The sequence below is a fragment of the Chrysoperla carnea genome, chromosome 3 (genome assembly GCF_905475395.1).
Source record: "Chrysoperla carnea chromosome 3, inChrCarn1.1, whole genome shotgun sequence".
NCBI classification, from domain to species: domain Eukaryota; kingdom Metazoa; phylum Arthropoda; class Insecta; order Neuroptera; family Chrysopidae; genus Chrysoperla; species Chrysoperla carnea.
In genome coordinates, this window is record NC_058339.1 from 67447706 (window position 1) to 67467967 (window position 20262).

The window sequence follows — 20262 nt, forward strand, 5'->3', positions numbered from 1 at the left end:
ATTTTTTATATTTGCAAGAGTATTTTATGGAAAATTTTGTGATGTATAGTATATCTATCAAAGACAACTGGCAGCTTCGCTAGGAGGCGTGTATTCAAAAAGTACAAGTTTATTTGAAAGATTCCAACCAAGCAACCAATAGGCGCTACAGCCCGGGGTGTGCTTTGGGCTTTGGCCTTTTCGACCACTTACCTCCAGATAACCCTTGATAGCAGATCCCTATCCAGTGACTCGCTGAAACCAAGTTGTCGATCAACTTCAGTGTCGAAAACTTGGTCCAACCATCTGAGTCGAGGCCTTCCTCTTCCTTGTGTGGCGTAAACTTTGGCATGCAATATTTTCTGGGGCATCCTTCCTTCCTCCATTCTTTGCACATGTCCGAACCATCTGAGCCTCTGTAATTTAATGAACTTCTTCTCTCTTCAGAATCTCCTGAATTTCTCTGTTGGTTAGGATGCGCTATTCTTCCTCGCTCACTCGGATTGCACCATATACCCTTCTTATTATTTTTCTTTCAAATCTTATTTTTTCCTGGTCTTCATGTGTCAGAGTTCAACTATCACTGTCATATGTTATGATGGGTCGAATCAGGGTATAGTAAATGATCATTTGGAAGATTATTTTATGTAAAATTTTGTGATGTATAGTAAACCGATAAAAGACAACGCGTAGCTTCGCTGAGAGGCCCGTATTTTAAATGTACAATTTTTCGATCACTCGATCTAAATTTGGTTTGACATCCCTCATTTCGATAGCTTTACTAAAATATTTGATTTAATATTACTGATCAAACGATGAAAAGTCGACCGTATTGACGGTATGAGACTGTATTTCACATTATATTATTATTAATTTTGAGATAAGAAACACAAATTGTTTAAGTTAAAAGTTCGGACACGTTTAATGGGAAACCTTTTATATGTATGTTTGTTCATGATTCTTCTTCTTCAAACTTTCCATAAAATAATCATATCAAAAGTTGTTTAAACCAAATATAGTTAATTTAAGGTGTAAATTCTACAGAAACATTAAAACTTCTTTTAGTATGTATAATGTAATAATAATCCTATCCAAACAAGCATCATTAACTTTTATAATCCAGGAAGTATATTTTATAAACGTAAATATTCGGTCCTTAAAACCAAATTAAAAAGTAATTTTGAGTTTGGTACATTAATAATACAATACTTCGATTCTTGTTAAAAATATATACATATTTAAAAAAAGACTGCAAAAAATATGAACTAAAAAGATGAAAGCAAAGCATAAATTTGATACTGCAGCACTCAGAAATGAATATGTTTCAATTTCAAATAACAGAAAGTTTTAAAAATATTTTAAAACTTTATTTACTCCCATGGGCCAACGCCGACAGATGAAATTTAAGGTCGATCGGTTATTAAGACAATATATAGATAATAATCTGAATTTTTGATATTTGTACATGTGTAAATTACTACTCCATCTTCTATAGATTACATTACGTTAAAATTTAAAAAAGATAGTCTTCCGAAAAAATGAAAATGATCCCAAAAAATTTTTAATTATATTTATCAATTAATCATCCTTTTATACTTGAAATTAACTATCAAAGTCAGTGTTCTTACCAAAAAAAGTTGTTCATTTTTATACAAACTTCTTAATTTTGGTATGATTTTAAAGCTTAAACTTGAGAAATATTGATAAACGTTTTTTATGTAAATAGTTACATTTTTAAAAGCACTTATTGACTAAGACCCAAAATTTTTTACGACTTCTTCATATGTACAAAGGGCCACCATGTATAAAGGGCTATTTTTAATAATTAATTTATCGTAAAACGTAAAGAGAATCGACGTATTAAATACTCATTAATTGACGCAATCAAAACTCCTTAAGAATTTTGTTAATATCTTAATTTGAAGGATAAAACATTCACGAAAATTTTCTTCCACAAAGATGGGTGATTTACGTAAATCCTATTACTACTATTTAAATAAATTTAGAGTGTACTGTAAAAGACTATTTTAACTTGCTTTGGAAGGTTTTTAGGGTGAACTTTTTGTTTAAGTCATTCTAATCTGTTTTTTTTTTCTGAACTGAACAATTGATATTTTTGCTATAAGTTTAGCAGCAATTCAGAACGTTTGGACCCCGTTGAGTGCCTCGCTGTTTTATTACTTGCTGTCAAAGTACTTCCGGCTGTGGTGACTTCTTTTATAACTAATCAAGCTTTAATGAAACTGATAAAAACTTGCTGAATTCTGGCTTTCAAATATCAATTTCATAAACTTGTTTTATTATAAGTGATGATAGATGCTTATTTAAAAAAAAAAAAACTCTTATCATGTTAACAAGTTAAAGAACAATCTTTAATAATTCTGATTGAATTTTTAAAAATTTTTTTTGCTCATTACATGGAATTCAACAACACAATAAGTACATAAATTATGTTGCATTAGAGCATAATATTATGATTTCTAAGTAAAATTCTATATTATATTGAAAGTAAAAACAATAATAATCTTATCTAATTTATTCTATCTTCGTGAGTAGGTTATGTTAACGATTTTCTTGATTGAATAATAAAATTAATTCATTTTATTTTTATTTCTAAGTATTTTTCTAAGTAAATTAATTAAATTCAGTAATTTTTTTGTGATAATTAACAATAATATAGGATGTTCTTCTATGATATATTGTATTTTTTTTGTTTTATTTATGCATTATTAATTTATTTATAAATAAAGTTATTTTAAATTAAATATACCAGATGTCTTGTACCGTACATGTAAAGTTACAAGAATTTGAAATTTTCAACTTCATTGGAAAAATTATCTTTCCTACAAGACAAATTGAGAGTAGAATTTCTCTTGTATCATCTAGACTTGTACAATTTTTCTATCTTTTAGTACTTGTATTTTATAGATGACAGTTTTCTTGATGAAAAATACATTGAAAAATATCTTTTTTTGAACTTAAGTAGATAGATCGGTTAATGTATTTAGGTACTTAGTAAGAATTCGAGACAAAAAATTAAAAAGCTTTAGAAAACGTGTCCAAAATTGTTTTCTTCCAAAAACAGCAATGAACAGAATGAATCAAAAGTTCTTCGATTATTTACCATTCTTTCGTATATTTTTCGAAGCTGGGTTCTCAATCAGTAAAGTAGTGTGACACTCAGTTTTAGTTCAAGATTAAAAAAAATAATCAGTTTCTTAAGTGTAGTTTGGTAGATATTTCGAAAGCTCTATAATATAAAAATAATCGATATAAATGTTAAAAACATTTCAACCTTTTAAAAGTCCGGATCTTTGCAACTGTCCTTAAACTTCCATCTTAAACTTAAACCTCTGTAATCAATTAGTTTATATCAGACTTATTTTAAAATTGACGCTTTGCCATAAACCTCGAAATTTGTAATATATCTATGAGAATTTAAATTTATAGACAAAAATAAGTCAGTCTTAGTGATAAATGTTATCAGAAAGATTTACCTACGGTCAGTTCTTGGATCATCGGGTAACCAACTATTTATAACAAAGGCATTACTATTGACTGTGACATACAGTAAGTATATGAAAACATTCCCAGGATATTCTATCATTAGCAAAAACAACATCCGTTTCTTGCAGAAATGTTTTTTAACAAATATTTTTTTTAAATGCTAATTACAAAAAACAGCAATGTTCATTTAACATCCATACGTTATTATTAATTATCAATAAAGTATTAATTATTATTGAATATATTATTATTTATTTTATGAATGACAATGATTGTAAGATCTGCCTATTTATCTGACTATTGACTATTTCATATACATCTCTAACTACTTGGATGATGACTACTTGGTAGTCGAAAATACGTATTTTAAAAATACAAAAAACTGATCTAGGAATTGGGGCAAAAATCGAAATTTATTTCGACATATCCTAGAGTTCTCATTTATTATCTTCGATAATATTTACATCTCTAACTGTTTTGTAAAATTGTAAATATGCAATTCATTATTATTTTTTACTCATGTAGAATAAGTACTCTCTTTCCGCACTATAGACTGTGCGACCTATAATTACTTTATACGAAAAATGTCCAGAAAGAGAGAACACGTTCATAAATATAATAGTATGCCATTCTTTTGACAAATCGCAACCCTGAAAGTTGCTCACACTGATAGGTCAAGCAAGTCTGTAGATCCATCTGGTACTAATGTATCAATACATAGTGTAAAACGAAGTCGCTTCCCGCTGTCTGGACCTATCATGTCCCTATGTATTTTGATGTGGTTTTTTCTAATAAGTAGAGTGATTTAAGAGGAAGGTTTCTATGTATAATAAATGCATAATATAGTAGAGTAAGGTGTTCACATAGGGGTTGAAAGGTATGTGCTCCAAAAACTCAAAAAGTTGTGCATCAGTTTAGCTCAAATATTGACAAGATATACAACCAGTAGGGATGAATTATCGAATGTTTTCAAATATATATCCAAGTGAGGTAACAAATAAAAACGCATGATGTGTACATTACAAATGGTAACCCCTACGCAAGGTGATATGGGCGAAGAGGTGGAAGTGGGGATGTTGCCCAGCAAAGCGGGTAGTTCACAGCCAGTATTATATACAACATAGTAAAAAAACTATGCTGTGTAAAAACATAGACCGACAGGCAGACATAAATGCATAATTAAAGTTTTATTATTATATGAAACCAACATTACAGTCAGCTCCAACAAATCTCAGTTTCTTACATATTGGCAGACAATTCCGCATGGTCTGCCAATGCATGAAGGTCCTATGAAGCACATGCAGATTGATTATTACTGAAGTTGTAAAATCACTCTGACAATTAACAACTGATAGCACTTGTTGCATAATATACTATTACAAAGTTAATTACAAAGAATAAAGACGACATATTTGAATTATTATTCATTGTCAGGTCAATGTATTTAAATATTATGACTGGGCTGGAGCTATATGACTATAAAATGTACATAAATATTAGAAAATAATATGAAATAAAATATTGATTGGAGTGTTTTTAATAATTAACACGATTTGATTAGCTTGACCAGTATGTACATATGGATGAATGTAACGGAATCTTTCAAAGAAATTTTCTCTAACTTGTAGACGTCCGATTTACTTGAAAACTTGCAACTCTTATCAAGGACAGATGGCAATTACTCTGATCAGAAGTATAATCGATTGATACATTATTACTTCAATAATATTGAAATATTAACTGTACTAACAACGCAACGGTCATGGATTGTTGTAGCATTGGGACCCGCTCCTCATGTGGAAAGTCGAGAGGTTGTTCAAGTGTTATTGATGAATGTACACCTCGAATTGGGAATCAACGTCTAGAAAAAACTTCCTAGGATAAACTCTCACAGCAAAATATTTATATTTCAATTTTTGCATTAAAAAACTTATTTCAGATCAGATACTAGAAAAACCCTCTGGGAGAAATTCTCGCATCAAAATATTTATATTTCAATTTTTGAACATAAAATTGAGTTTTTTGATCGAAAATGTAAAAATCTGGAGTGTGATATTTTTGAATTTAGTCCTAATTTAATCCAAAAAATCTTCTAGAGCCAATCACGGAGATTATAGATGTTTGGGGGGGGGGGTAGTTTAAGGGTTTACACACCGGAAAAACATTTTTCCAAAGCGGTGCTGTCCGGCAGATTCTCAACATTTTTCGGGTTATTAAATCGACTAATTTTATTTGATTATTTTCTCATTCGAATGTCGTCTTCAATGAACATTCTTTGAGAAGAAGTTTGTAAGATACAACCTAAATAACATCCTCCCAAATTGCCAACCATAAAGAATGACCATCAAATCTGGATATATAAGTAGAATGAATTTAAGAACACTTTTTGTTACACGCAGTACTAAGTATATGATGATAGTATGATAGATTTCATACATTCATTATATAACTCTTATAAATAATTTATACTTATTTTATACAATTGTTGATATAGTCATAAATAATGAATTTCTCATGAAGTAAATAATCTATTACTTACTATCTCATTTATCTAATAAACGTGTTTAATTCGTAATCAAAAATGCATTTGTGTAAATCAGCAATTGATAAATACCAATGTTTTATTCTAACAAGAGTTATGTGAGTATAGAAAAACTATGAATTACTTTGTTTAAATTTTTGGTTTCTTTACTAATTGGTATAAGAACTAGCAACGTCACGAAAAAGTTAATTTTGAGGCGCATAGTGGAGTATTTATATCAAATTTCTGGCCAAAATATAATGTTGGAATTTTATGCTCAAAATTGATTGTCTTCAAATATAATTCATTTTCTTCATCTAATTTTTTTAATTTCTTTTGCTTCTGAACAACTTTTTATCTTATCTATGGTTGTTTTTGTTTCCATGTGATTCTTTAATTATACGTTGCAAAGTTTCACCCGGAAACTGCTTGCAGTCTTCTTAATCTATCCTTATCTTAGTCTTTTTTCATAAACATATTAAGAAATACTTTCACTTTTGTCCGACAAAACCGGGCACATAAACAAAAAGCTTTGAGTATGATAAATTTAACGAAAAAAATAATTAACAGCAAATATGTATCACAAATATTTAATTATATTAATAGAAACATTAAAATTAAATGTTAGTTAATAAAGCACAAACCTTCGTCTTAAATTTTCAATATAAATCTTTACTTAATTTGCACTAACAAAAAACATAAATTGAATGACACGGTAAATCGAGAGCGGCAACAATTATAACATGCACTCGTAAGAGCAGGTAGATTTTGGCTTACAAAACAGGCGGTGCGCGTAGGTAACTCAAGTGACCTGTTTGTGATAGAGTGGTTATCTAACTACACCAAAAAACAATGGTATATTTCGAAAAATTTTACTCTTAATTTTCGTCTAATTTCCCCAAATACTACCAGAATCCATTCTCCAAATTTTAAATGTTAGTCTCAAATAAATTCATGAACTCATTTTTTAGGGAACGTCCTTATTCCTTAAGCTATATCAATTGCATATAAATACAACAACATAACAAACATTCAAAGATGACATATTTATTTCATTGCAACATTGCACAACAATAAAATTGTTCTTTCATTCAATTCAACAATTTAATTTTATATATTATACATAAAATGGAGTTAAGTTGCGCTTCTTGTTCTTTGATAAACGCAATAATAATCATACATCAACCAAAAATGTTGATGTAAATGTCCATACATTTTAATATAATATACAGGTTGTCTATTCAAACACGGAGGATAATTCCAAGAGTATTTCGACTCGAAATACGACTAAATATTGTCGAAATTTAGAAATATTTGCCTCTGGGCAAATCCTTATAACTCTTTCGTTGGCCTAGTACATTTCTAAAAATCTTACTAGGTAGGCTGGTAAGAGTGGCTGTCCTGGGGTGGGATACACTTAGTTCCTCTCTCCATCTAAGATTGGCCTTTATTAAGGTATCCTCTTTGAGGAGCAATTTACAGTTCGCAAATGGAACTCCTAAAAATTTTACTAAAAATCTGTAAAATTACTGCGGGTACACAGTTTTAATTCGGATTCTTACGAAAAATCCATTCATATGTTTATTCGTTTTCGACTCACTGATCTTTCTAATAATAATTTTTGGAGCATCTTTAGCCTAATGTTAAATCTAAACTGAAAATGAGATAAATTTGCGTCCCAAATCTCGGAAACATCGCGGATGGATTACCGAAAAAAGAATCAATCAAATAAATAAGAATCAATTGATTAAAGATGGGTCAATCTATTTCAAATAAACAAATTTTAGAAAATTGCTCCAGGATATAGCTTTTTGCACACAATTTTGAATGACTTCTTGAGCATTGAAAATCTCCAATGTCCAATCGTCAAATAGGCCCGATTTTTGCATTCTATGGGGTCAAATTTAATATATAAAGTGATTTGTGATCAAATAATTTTCCCTTTTGAGAAAATCACAAAAATTAATATTTCAGAGTCTTAGCAAGTATTTATGATAATTATAACACAAAGGGCAAGAGAAACATGTTCATTTAATGATATGGCGAGTATTTTAAGATATATTAACTAAAATGCAGCACAAAAAGCTTATATTTCGGAGAAATTATTGAAATAATCCAAACAATACTCATCGAATGGTTAAAAGATCTAGATTTTTATGGTTTGTAGATTCAAGTTAAACTTAATATTCCACAGACATCCAAATGATTTTGCGATTGGATAGTATATACCTGGATATCGATTAAAAAAATACTCCGTAAAATCAAGAGAGTTTAAGATTTTAGTTACTGTCTCGAAAACTATTCATTCACTTGTCAAAGAGCTCAGATTTTTATCTTTCTGATTACCAAAGTTTCGTCATTTCGTAAGTTCGTTCCTTTCTGTACATTTACTGTTTTGCTAACTTTTGATGGGTTACAATCGTAATGTTTGTTTATATATATTTGTTTGTTATGGATGCGCGTTTTCATGCAATAATAATAACGTTTATTTGTTGTGTAGGGTCAATTGTGTGCTATAAGAGCGGTTCCAAATTTGGTTATAACCAGTTGATTGCGACCATCAATGTTTTATACTGTTAACATTTCACTACTGAATATGGTCACTTTTATTATTATGATTATTATTATTATTATTAAATGTGTACTTTTGAAATTGTATCATTCGTTAAAACTTTTTTTTAAAAACTTGAAATTACCATTTTCTATTTTATTTTCTATCGAATTCTTTGATTCTATATCCCTATAATAACAACATTTTTGTGTATATTTGTTATTTGAGATTACATTTATTTATTGCATACAAGGAGCAACAAACGCATAAATATAAAAACCCGACTATTACGACTCATCTCCAGTAGATTCAATCAATTTATTAATAGGTTAGGATGTTGTATCATGAATCAAAACTATTATTTGTTTTGAGAATTTAAATATTAAACACCTATCGAAATAAACGTGTGCTTTATAGTACATGATAAGTGTCCAATGATCAAATATCATACTGAACCATGGTTCACACACTAATGTATCTAGGATCGCTCCACCAATTATAGCTCAGTTTGAAACAGGGAACATAGAAAGCTGTATATGTTTCTGTTACAAGCATCAATTTTTTGAGTACCCAGCAAGAACTACACCACATATTCTTCGCTTACCTATACTTGTTTTTACTTTTAATGCATTCACATTACCATGTATCAATGGTACAATATGTAATTAGATTCAAAGTACATGACTTTGCCTATTTGAAACTTTTTCTCCTCAAAATGTTACATTTATGTTTAAAACTGGTATGTTTAAAACTGATATAGTGATAACACACTTTTTTCTATTGAATGTACGGTGTTAAGTTTTCCGCGAACAACTATTAAAATTTGATGCTTCACATATATGAGCTTATATGAAAACGTGAAAAAGTATTTATTCTAAAAAGTTATGAATCTTAGTCGGATTTCAGGCTACAAAGTCGATTTACAAATTTAAATATGTAGAAATGGGTTTTTAATCCAAAGTTTTTTTGTTAAAAATGGAAAGATCATATATAAGTTTTAACAAATTTATTTTTTTTATTTTTCCTGATAATTTTAAAGTTACAGACAGTTTTAAAAGAACTTTTCAAAAGACAAACGAAAACGCCCGACAAAAAAAATGTTCGTAAAACATCGTTATGACGTAATAATGTTAATTGAATAGTATACACTGTATACAATTATTAATTAGCATTATGACGTTACGCGGTCTTTTACGAACAGTTTTTTTTTGAAAATCCCAATTATGGCAAATTCAACTTTGAAATGTTATTTTAAATTATTTCAAATCAAATTTTCAACGAGGTGCCAAAATTTTTCACGTCGGAGTTGGCTAATCTCTCTATTATTTGTGATATAAGATTAAGATAAGAAGAAATCGTTACAAATTGATCAGCGTATCAATCATATTATAATCCAAACACTTTTATAAATTAGTTAATAAATATAATTAATTATATTAATCAGTAATAGCTATATACTCGTATATACTATTTGATGTCGATAATTTAATATGTAAATCTAAAACCGTTACTAATACACTTTACAAGTAATACTTTTTTTATACTTATTAGTACCTACTTACTTGAGAAGGTCGTCAAGGTCGATTACACTCTATACTTTTGCCTATAACTTTCCTATAAGAATTTGGCATGGAATGACATATTATTGAAAAGACTTAAAAACAAAAGATGAAAAAGGAATACGCATATACATTTTTTATCCACATTTGCCCTTTTTGTCTAGGTTATTCGATTACCTAGACACGATAAAATCGATGAAATATATACTGCAATGATTAATTAGATATAGAAAATGAATTAAAAAGCCAAATTCGTTTAATTTTCTCCTTTTTTTTTAAAATTACAATTCAAGGGAATGGAAACTAATCGTCATATTCCTAAAATTCCGACAAAACATTCTCCAAATATTAACGTAATATGGTTTTGCTGTAGATTTTACGACCTTTTCGTGGCTTTAGCCATCCTTTTTCTGATTGGTACGGTCTTTTGATACAAAATTAACCCTGAAATAAATTAAATCGATAACACATGATTTTTTCAGTGTATTTCTCTAACTTTAATCAATTAAATACTTACCATATGTCTTTGTTTCAACTAGGTATATTAAAAATTGAGTTTCCCATGCGAAAACCAGTGCCTTAAAGTATAACTACGAAAACGGATTTAAAATAGGTTTCTGCAGGGATTTAATAAATTGACGAACTATTAAGAAACCATTAAATTTGAAACAAAACTGTTCAACTATGTGGATGAAGTGTTTCATAATAAAAACCACTCTTTAAACGATTCTAGCTATTCCATAAACCACTACTGTTTTTCTTAAGATTTACGCTTGACGTTATTAGTAATTTTCTTAATACACGAAATGAAAATCTTTTCTAAATTAGTATGACATTCGGAGCTAAATTTATATGCAATAGGAGCAAGTGAAATTTACAAAATTTAAAAAACCCAAATTTTTCGGGTACGAAACCCTAAACTCGCACTTGAAACATATCTAACAGCACTCTCCATTAAATTATCTTTTTCTTTAGAGCCTTTTCCAGACTGAACCGATCATGGTCTAATTTTTAGATGTACCGGAACTCTAAATTCGCACTTAAAGCATAGCTAATAACACTCTCCGTTAAATTACCTCTCAAACGAAACAAAAAAGATCAAAATCGGTTTATGCGTTTAAGCGCTACGCCATAAACAGACAGACAGATGGGCACAAACACATACCGGTGAGACTTATAACACCCCTTTTTTGGTTCGGAGGTTAAAAATAAATAAACATGTTTCATGATAACAGAAAGTTTAAAAAAAGGGAGTGATTCGGCCTTGGTAGCGGGCTTATCTAGTCAACTTTCCTCAATTTACTATTATTAATCTGCACTAGTTTTTATTTTGATAAAGTGTAACTTTTTTTTGTGATGTTCATGCTAAAAAAATAAGTAAACACAATAAAAAAAACTAATAAAATATTATAAATTTATAAATTATGGCTGTAATAATTAATGGTAATAAAATAAGCTATGCCCGTGGCTGGATATAAACTGTAAAGGTGTGTGTATCATCAATGTAATGCGTAAATTCTTGTGATAAACTTTTGACCTAGCTTTATGGTAAGTTATCAAAAGAAGGTCGATAGATTTTCTTTCTACCTGCCAACATCATAATTCAGGAAGAAAGACTAAAGATTGTTTTCCTATTAGAGACGAACATTTGTTTTTACACTTTTGTTTTTTGTTACCGGTTTTCTTTTGTAGAACTCGACCCAACTTTAGGACCAAACATGTCCGAATTCCTCAGATATTATGAGTTTAAAAAACAGGTTATTTTTCCTGCACTGCAAGAAAGAAACGAATAAACCCGATCCCAACACGTTAAAACGCTTTTGACGTTATCAAACACAAACCATTTTCAACCGAGTTTTAGGTGAAAACCGAAAATTTCATTAGAAGTATAAATTCAGTTAGTAATTTCTAAGCAATAAATAGATCTTTAATTGACCATAAGTTCAATAAAACTAGTTCACTGAAGAATGTTGCAGGAAAAATTCTTGCAATGAAAAAACTCCCCTCGTTGTTTTTAAACAAAAATTTAAATAAATTTAAAAAATAATAAAAAACCCGACCGCGTTAAATAGCGACTTTAACAGTCTGGACTTAAACACTCTATGTTAACTACTGGACTTGTTTTTTTCTTTTCAATTTTTATTTAACACAGTCCGGTTTTTTGATTTTTTGATTTTACCATTTTTAGTTAGAATTTTTAAATACCTACTCAATGCAACTCTACTTAACATAGTTCGCCAGCTCTCATTTTTATCTTTTTCACTAAATTACGCCTACTTGTTGCCATATTGAATTTTCATTACTATTACGTGTTTAGTAACACTCAAAATATTAAGACAAATTGATTGACGTAAGAATAATCAAAATCGACCCACGGGTTAGTCTCTAGAATGCCGCAAAGGATCAAACATACGTACATACATAGACTGGTAAACACATTACCCCTCCTTTGCGTTGCGCAGTCGAGTAAAAAGAAGGATAATGTTTGAAGATGAAATACTTCCTGTTGGATATCAAAGCAATTTATATGAGCCTCCCTCAGAGCAACTTTACTAAAGCTAATTAAGAGGAAATTCCTGGATAACTTTTCTGTAGAAAGAAAATTGAAACTGTCAATAGTATTCTATATAGCTCTGTAAATACAAGATTATTGAATTATTAAAAATCTCAATGTTCTGAAAAAAAAAATTTAGCCATGGAAAAGAAATCTTTGACTAGTAAAAGATTGTCATTGGAAATTATTTACTAGAATGATTTTATTGAGACAAAATTTCTTCCAAATGAATAGGCCTTTGTCCTGAAGCCGTTTTCAATATATCTTTCGCTAAACTTTGAAAATGCGCAAGAATTAGATAACAAGATCTGAAATCAAAATTAAAATCGATTGAGCAACATAAAAGCTATAAGCCATTAACTATTTTTTTTCTATCTTATTCTTGCATAACAACTTTTAATATGTCGTCTCTATGGTAATTGCAGGTTATGACGTCACCAAGTGTTATTTTCCTTTCTTTCTATTTGTACCTACATTTAAATCCTTCCTATTTTCGTAGTTATTGATGTTATCCCAAAATTGATTTCACACGATGTTTTGTATCGATAACGAACTTCCTTTGCAACAATAAAAATATATTATGACAAACGCCCATTCTTATCAATATTTTTTTAATCCTTAATTAATAAAATTTTTCTTTTGTTTTAGGTTTATTTGCCTAAGTTGCATCATGACAACAATATTAGCATTACCAAAACCAAAATCACTAAGTAATGCTGAAGTACTATCAAAACTTGGCTTAAAACGATTACGTGTCTCACCGAGTCATCATCGAAAACGTCTGGCTGTAGAATCACGACATCATCAAAGCTCTGACGATTCCCATATGTATGTTGTAAAACTACCACCAAATCCATACTACTATGTCAATCATAATCCAAATGCCGTTAGTGACACAGCTGAATCTGGTAAAAATGTTCCAGTCGGTTTTAAATCCAATGGTAAACCTGGTAAAATCTACCACTGGAATATACCAGTGTTGAAGAAAATTGTTACATCACAAAGTAGTCGATCACGATTGGACGATAGTTCAGTGCATAAATTGAAAAAATTACCAATGAAAGATTATGAAAAATTCGCTAATGAAGTTCATGATAAAATTACAAATGTAAATCGTAAATATCAAAAATCACCAACATATTATGCACCAGAAAGCGCAACCAAATCCAAGAAAGGTTCATTCCGGAAATATTTCGCTGGTAATGGTAAACCAAAATCATTTTATGTGATTGAAAAAAGTAAAAAACCACATTATCATCGATTATTTCCATGAAAATTAAATATTTTTAAAAAAAAGTTTTAATTTTTTTTTTTTTGAGTGAATGAAACAGACATTTTTTTGTAATTATAAGTAGAAATTTATGAGAAAAACCCACAAAATCACATATCATCAAAAACCACAACATCACATCACAATATTCATCAAAGCATCAGTTTAAGAAAAAAGCTCAATCTATAATTATTGATCATTAATTTATTTTAAATGTGGAATTTTAATAGTATTCCAGTTTTTTACTTACATTATAGAAAGATTGTTGGACAAAAGAACAAAGTTTACATTAAATGAATCATCTTATTTATTTTAAAATTAATTTATGTGACATGTTTCGACCTTCTCCGTTATTATATTGCATTTTTTCTAACGATTCAAAATTGTATACCGAAAAAAAGCTAACGAACACTGTAAAATTTTATCGGATAATTATTTGGCTAGTATGTAGCTGCAATGCAAAAGGGTTTCAGTAGGTGTTGTTGTAAGAAATAGATAGATTATTCTATTCGAAAACCATAGTAACTTACAACAATACTACTTAAATCTGCTCAAATGAATGAACTCTCATATACAAAATGATCCTCTCTTTTAATGGTCAGGTCGTTTCTTAGGTCACTGCTTTTTTTTTAGGATTAAAGCTTTCTTATGACTGCCATATTGGCTAATTAACGTCAGTTATAATTTTATTAACATTCAATGAGCTTTAGTAGATTTCAGCTAAAATTGTTTATAGTGGACAAAAAATTTAAGATATTTTGTTCAACTTTTATCCACCAATCATTTCTAAGGAACACAAAATATAAAATGGAAAAATTTGTCAACAATTATTAAATATTAGGTTCTCTAAAAAAATATATTTTTAAGTAAATAAAGTATTTATTTTATGGGAGCAAATATGTGAAATCAAGGTTTTTTTTATATCCGAAATTACTTCTTACAGCTAAATGTTTAGTGCAAGAAAGTAAAGGGCGATCAGATAAACGTTTTTAAACTGGAATAAAAACAAAACGGTATAAGATACAAGTTTATATTTAAAATGATTTTATATCCATAAATAAACACTTCTTAGGCGTGTAACGAGGCTATTTTCATTTTCAAATATACGATATATTTACTTTTTCATAATTTCATGAAAAAATTGGTGAAAGTCATTTTTTGTTAAATGGCTTGGTTAATAAGCAAAATTGCCACTTTGAAGTTAGGAATACTGTTTATTAATCATGTTTACATCCGCAAAATATAGCCAAAGTTTGGTGTGGTTTCCTGGAATAGAAGAGTAAATAGACTGTATTTAAAAAAAGAAAAAAAAAGAAACGTTGTTGTTACTTCTAAAGAAGTTCATTTACATGAAATCATTTTAAAATAAAAACGCTATGATCCAATGCTTAAAATAAATAAGAAATATCAATGATATCTCGTACCGTTTTACTTTATTTCAAATTAAAAATGTATAAACGCACTTCGATCACCCCATAATACCAATTTGAATTTGATATTAAAACTCAAAGCTCAACTTGATTCAAGCTTTAATGAAGTAATTTCGAAAGTAATTTTTTTTTTAAAGTAATTTATAGATAAAAACCTTGTAAATTTAATTTGTGGTTCGAGTTACGGAGTTTCAAAATGGTGCGAATTATCTTAAAATATTGTATAAAATATAAATATTTATAATTTCATATGCATTTATTATTATATTATTCAAATAAAACTCGCATAAAAATATTGCAATCAAAAAAAATTAAGTGTAAAAATGAACAACTTTATATATGTAATTGTATAAAAAAAATAGTGGAATATGTAAGTTGCGTCCCCGAAATCAATATAAACCAGGCCATGATGTAGACAACTTTAAGGTGTTTTCTTCTAAAATTGGGAAGTTAGATTTCGCTATGTATCAAGTAGTATACTGCAAATTTGGCGTTGTAAAGAAGTTATCATAAAATAATACGCGTACCGACCGACTTCGCTATAATTTCACCTTAACTTTGTCTTACATCATGGAACAGACCATACACTATTTATATGATTTAATTAAAGCTTTTGTTTATATTTGGATATCAAGTTCAAAAGAAAAGTGATTTATACGAATTTTCTCTGAAACTGAAATGTTTTTCAACGAATCAAAATAATATTGTAATAGATCCCTCAATATAAATTTATGTGCAAAATAAGTGAAAAATAAAAAACATTTATTTTAAGAAGTTTTTACTTTTTTCTTGTACTCCTGCAATTTATGAGTTACTAGGTGAACATTAACACAAGAGAGATCATAGTAATTAGTTGCAACTTTCCTGTGCTATTGGACGCAACTTTCATGCAACTGAAAAATAGGTACTGCGATGTTTGACTAAAAAGAAAGTGGGAAAATTAAATAAATATTTACAATTTTGTGTTATGACGTCATATTGCATGTGCATGTACAAGGTGTCATTTCTTATTCATTGAATATCTCGACCAATTTATCATAACTTAAATTTTTATAATCAGCAAGGTTTTATAGAGAATATCTTTTCGATAATTTATCATCAGCTTATTTATTCGGTAAGTTTAATTTCATAAAGAAGTTTACGTACAAAAAAATTCTAGAATATAAAACTTGAATTTTATATCTTAGAACTCTGATGCTAAATTGTAGTAGGTATATCATTTATTTCCTTCAATTTAGCTTATTTTTTAAGTTTTCGTAATACTAATCGAGAAATTGTTAAAATTAAGAACAAAATTTAACGTTGCTCTTGCTTTTCTTAGATTTCCTTCAGAAATACATAGTTTCTGTTTGATCCGAGGATTAAAAATTTCCTCTCAATTTCAAGTGTCAAAAGCAAACACACAAAATTTTAAGACCTCTAATTTATAGTCAAACCTCCTTTTTTTAGTTAATGAAACAGTCAGCCTTTTTCCCATGTCCCTCCCACAAACAAATCATTTATATTGTATTTGTTAACTATAACGAGCTTTATAGAAATATAAAATTTAGTTTTATAGTTTTTAATATAACAATGGAAAGTGTGTAGTACCTGGAATCAAAATTTACATTTTTATGTTACTTGTTTAATGCAATTTTTTAAAATATCACTTTAGATAACGTGTGAACCATGATAGAAGATCATAATATACCATGATTCACATCCTAATGTACCCAGAATCATTCCAATCGATTGTACCTTATTTGCAATTTAATCTAATGTACAGCCTCATAGAACGTATGTGATTGAAACATCGAAAACGTCCCTACTCTGAGCGACTAATATGAACTTACATTGGTATTTTTAATGAATCTCGATTAATGAGACTTATTTTTCTCCACTTTTACTACGTTAATCTGATATGGTGGTAGCCTCTAATAAAGGAGAAATTGAAAATTAGTGGATATATCTATTATCAAATACCCATGGTACAACACCGTTTCTTGACCAGAGGTACATTACGGTGTGTCTTTTTTAAAATTTAACTTCTCGACATCTTACGTTATGTTTCAAATTGTATATGAAATGACAAAATGCCCACCAATAAGTAATGATTTAGGAAAAATATGATTTAAACCGCACAAAAAAATAGTCAACTTGTAAATAAAAGAATAGATTAATGCAAATTTGTGTGCTTTGAAACACTAAAAAATGCTATTCTACTTTAACCGAAAACAAATACACATGGATAATTGTTCATTATGTTGCTTGCTTTCTGGTAATTAAACTTTGTCGTCATATAATTAAAGTATACTTATAGGCAGCAATATCTGTCGAAATATCAAGAATGAATCGAGGTAACTCTGGTACTACACCTTACCATATTAACTGCATCTTATATTTAAAAGAAAAGATTGCATATGAAAAAAAATAATGATTTATTATTGGTAATGTGCAAATATTGTTTAAGAATTTTATTATGTACACTTATCGATAAAGAAAATAAAACAACAATTAAGTCTAGCCCTGGCAATTTTATACTAATGGGTAGATGATATTGATTATACAAGATATCAATACATACACTTTTCTCATTCAACATAATATTGCTTGAAAATTTTTCGAAACATGAAAATTAATTAAGTGAGCATTTTATTTTTGTTTCATTTTCTATACCGATCAGTTTATATAACAATTTTTTTTTGAAATAATATCAGAGAAACAATTAAATACAAATTTAAAATATTTTTAATCAACATTGTTGTAATAATCAGTTCCAGTCAACCCATTGAAGCCCGCCATATGATGAGGGATCATTTTACCTAGTATAATTTTACACACAAAATAGGGATCATTTTAACATATAAAGCGAATCATTTTACCCGTAACGACAGATTTGAATATCATCATGAAAACTATCCTTAAAATTTATTAAACGCTTATCAAAATGTGTTATAATAATATTAAAAGTCAACAAAAGTCAAGAGTAAAAAAAACAGCCATCGAAAACTAACACAAAAAAATAAATTTTACTTTGAAATTTATCTTTCCATAGATCATAAACAGTAAAATTAATATTTTTGCTACGAAACACAAAATAGCGTCGCCATAAATCTTTGGTGAGCGATTAATTAATCACGTGGAAGCCATCTATCGATATATATACTAGATGACTATAATGGTTCACTAGAAACAGCAAGGGATCATTTTACTCTGAGGGCTCATTGTATAGCCCTTTCTCCTACTAGTGTCCGATCAACCTTAACATCGTGTTTAATTTCCTATTAGCTAACCTTCGTAATTCACTGATTAACATTTAAAAAAAAAAAAGACTTAAAGTAATCCAATTCCAATCGGTATACTTAAAATTTTAAAGAAACCTTTCACGTCGTTAAATTTATCTGAATTAAGAGATTACAACATTGTTGAACACAAATAAAACATAAAAAAACATACTATTTGTGTATTTATACAAATAAAACTAATTATTGTAATACCTAATTATTAACAATAAATAAAAATAATTATTATTTTATTCATTGTTTAATAATAATTATAAAAATTTATTATTATATTAATTAATAATTAATAAAGTCTGATTTGTATGGAAAATACTTTTATTGAATTAAAAACAAAAATAATAAAAAATAATTGTTGTAATTTTTGTATTTAGTAGTATTATTATTAATTATTATAATGCGAATTTATTACAATAAAGTCTTTTTTACATTTTTAATTAAGTGTTTTTGTTTTTTTTTTCTGAAGCCCATATCAGTCCGTAACAATATAAACGGGGTCGGAGGTGCGCGATAATTTACTGCCCCAATAAGCATTTCCCAGGTTCTATCTGATTTTATACACAAATTTCCAACGCTCTATCCCAATTAGGAGGGCCTATAAATAAACAAGAACCATAATAATAAGTTTTTTTTAAATGAGAATCTCTCCAATTTATACAGCTCTTACATATCCAACAATATTTTCGATCAAGACAAAACAAACAAAAAAAAAACTTTCAAACAAACAAAAATTAATTAAAATCGGATTATCCGTTTAAACAGACTAATACAACGTATAGCACTCCTTTTCTGTTATTTTGGAGATTAAAAATGGAAGATTGTGAAAAGAATTCTTTGCTCGGAAGCTAATTAAAAACAGGCTTGTAGTCGAAAATAATTTTAGTAAACTTTAAAGAATACAATTTCAATAATAAAAAACCTACCCAATTTATAATTCAAAAATTCAAGGACTGTGATTAGAAAATTGTATAAAGAATTGTTTTCAACAAAATGTTTTTAAATATAGGCAATTTTTTTACACAAATATATTGAAAGTAGACTAAATATATAAAAGAAGCCTATACTATATAAGCAATAAGACCTTTGAAAACTAGAAATACTAAACAATATGGACTTTGTCAAGGCAGAAATATGGCCGAAACTAATAATAGAGTAATCGGGGAAATGTCCCAAGGGTTTCTGGCAGAGGACTAAAGATCATTCAGAATTCGTCATTGTCGTACAGTCATCCGGACGTGTGCAAATCAGTTCTGATGTTCCTAACTGTGACTGTCTCTACTGTGACTGCGAACGCCGAGCGGGCTTCCTCTAAATTAAAGTTGATCAAAATCTTTTTGCGTAGCTCAATGAGTAGTTATAGTTTACTCAAAATTTGCAATTTAAAATTTTTTGGAAAAAATGTCAGCAAAAAAATTTAATTTTTTTAAATCGAAACACACTGTACAGTAGTTAAAAATGGATCAAACAATGAGTAATTACCATGACAACTATAAATATTTACATTTTAAATATTTACAAATCGAATATACTTTACAATATTACAATACCTTTATTATTTATTATTTTTATAAGGAGAGTGATTATCAAAGAAGCAAAATCTTTTCAAAATAATA

General features: G+C 28.6%; 1 protein-coding gene across 1 annotated transcript in view; it reads left to right on the forward strand.

Annotated features, from left to right (window-relative positions):
* The window catches only part of LOC123295666, a 101261-nt gene extending 87187 nt beyond the window's left edge, over window positions 1-14074 (forward strand). The window contains exon 2 of the mRNA XM_044877087.1: window positions 13320-14074. Coding sequence (XP_044733022.1) covers window positions 13320-13944 — 625 coding nt within the window. The 3' untranslated portion in view covers window positions 13945-14074. The remainder of the gene's footprint in view (window positions 1-13319) is intronic.
* Window positions 14075-20262: the final 6188 nt, after the last annotated feature.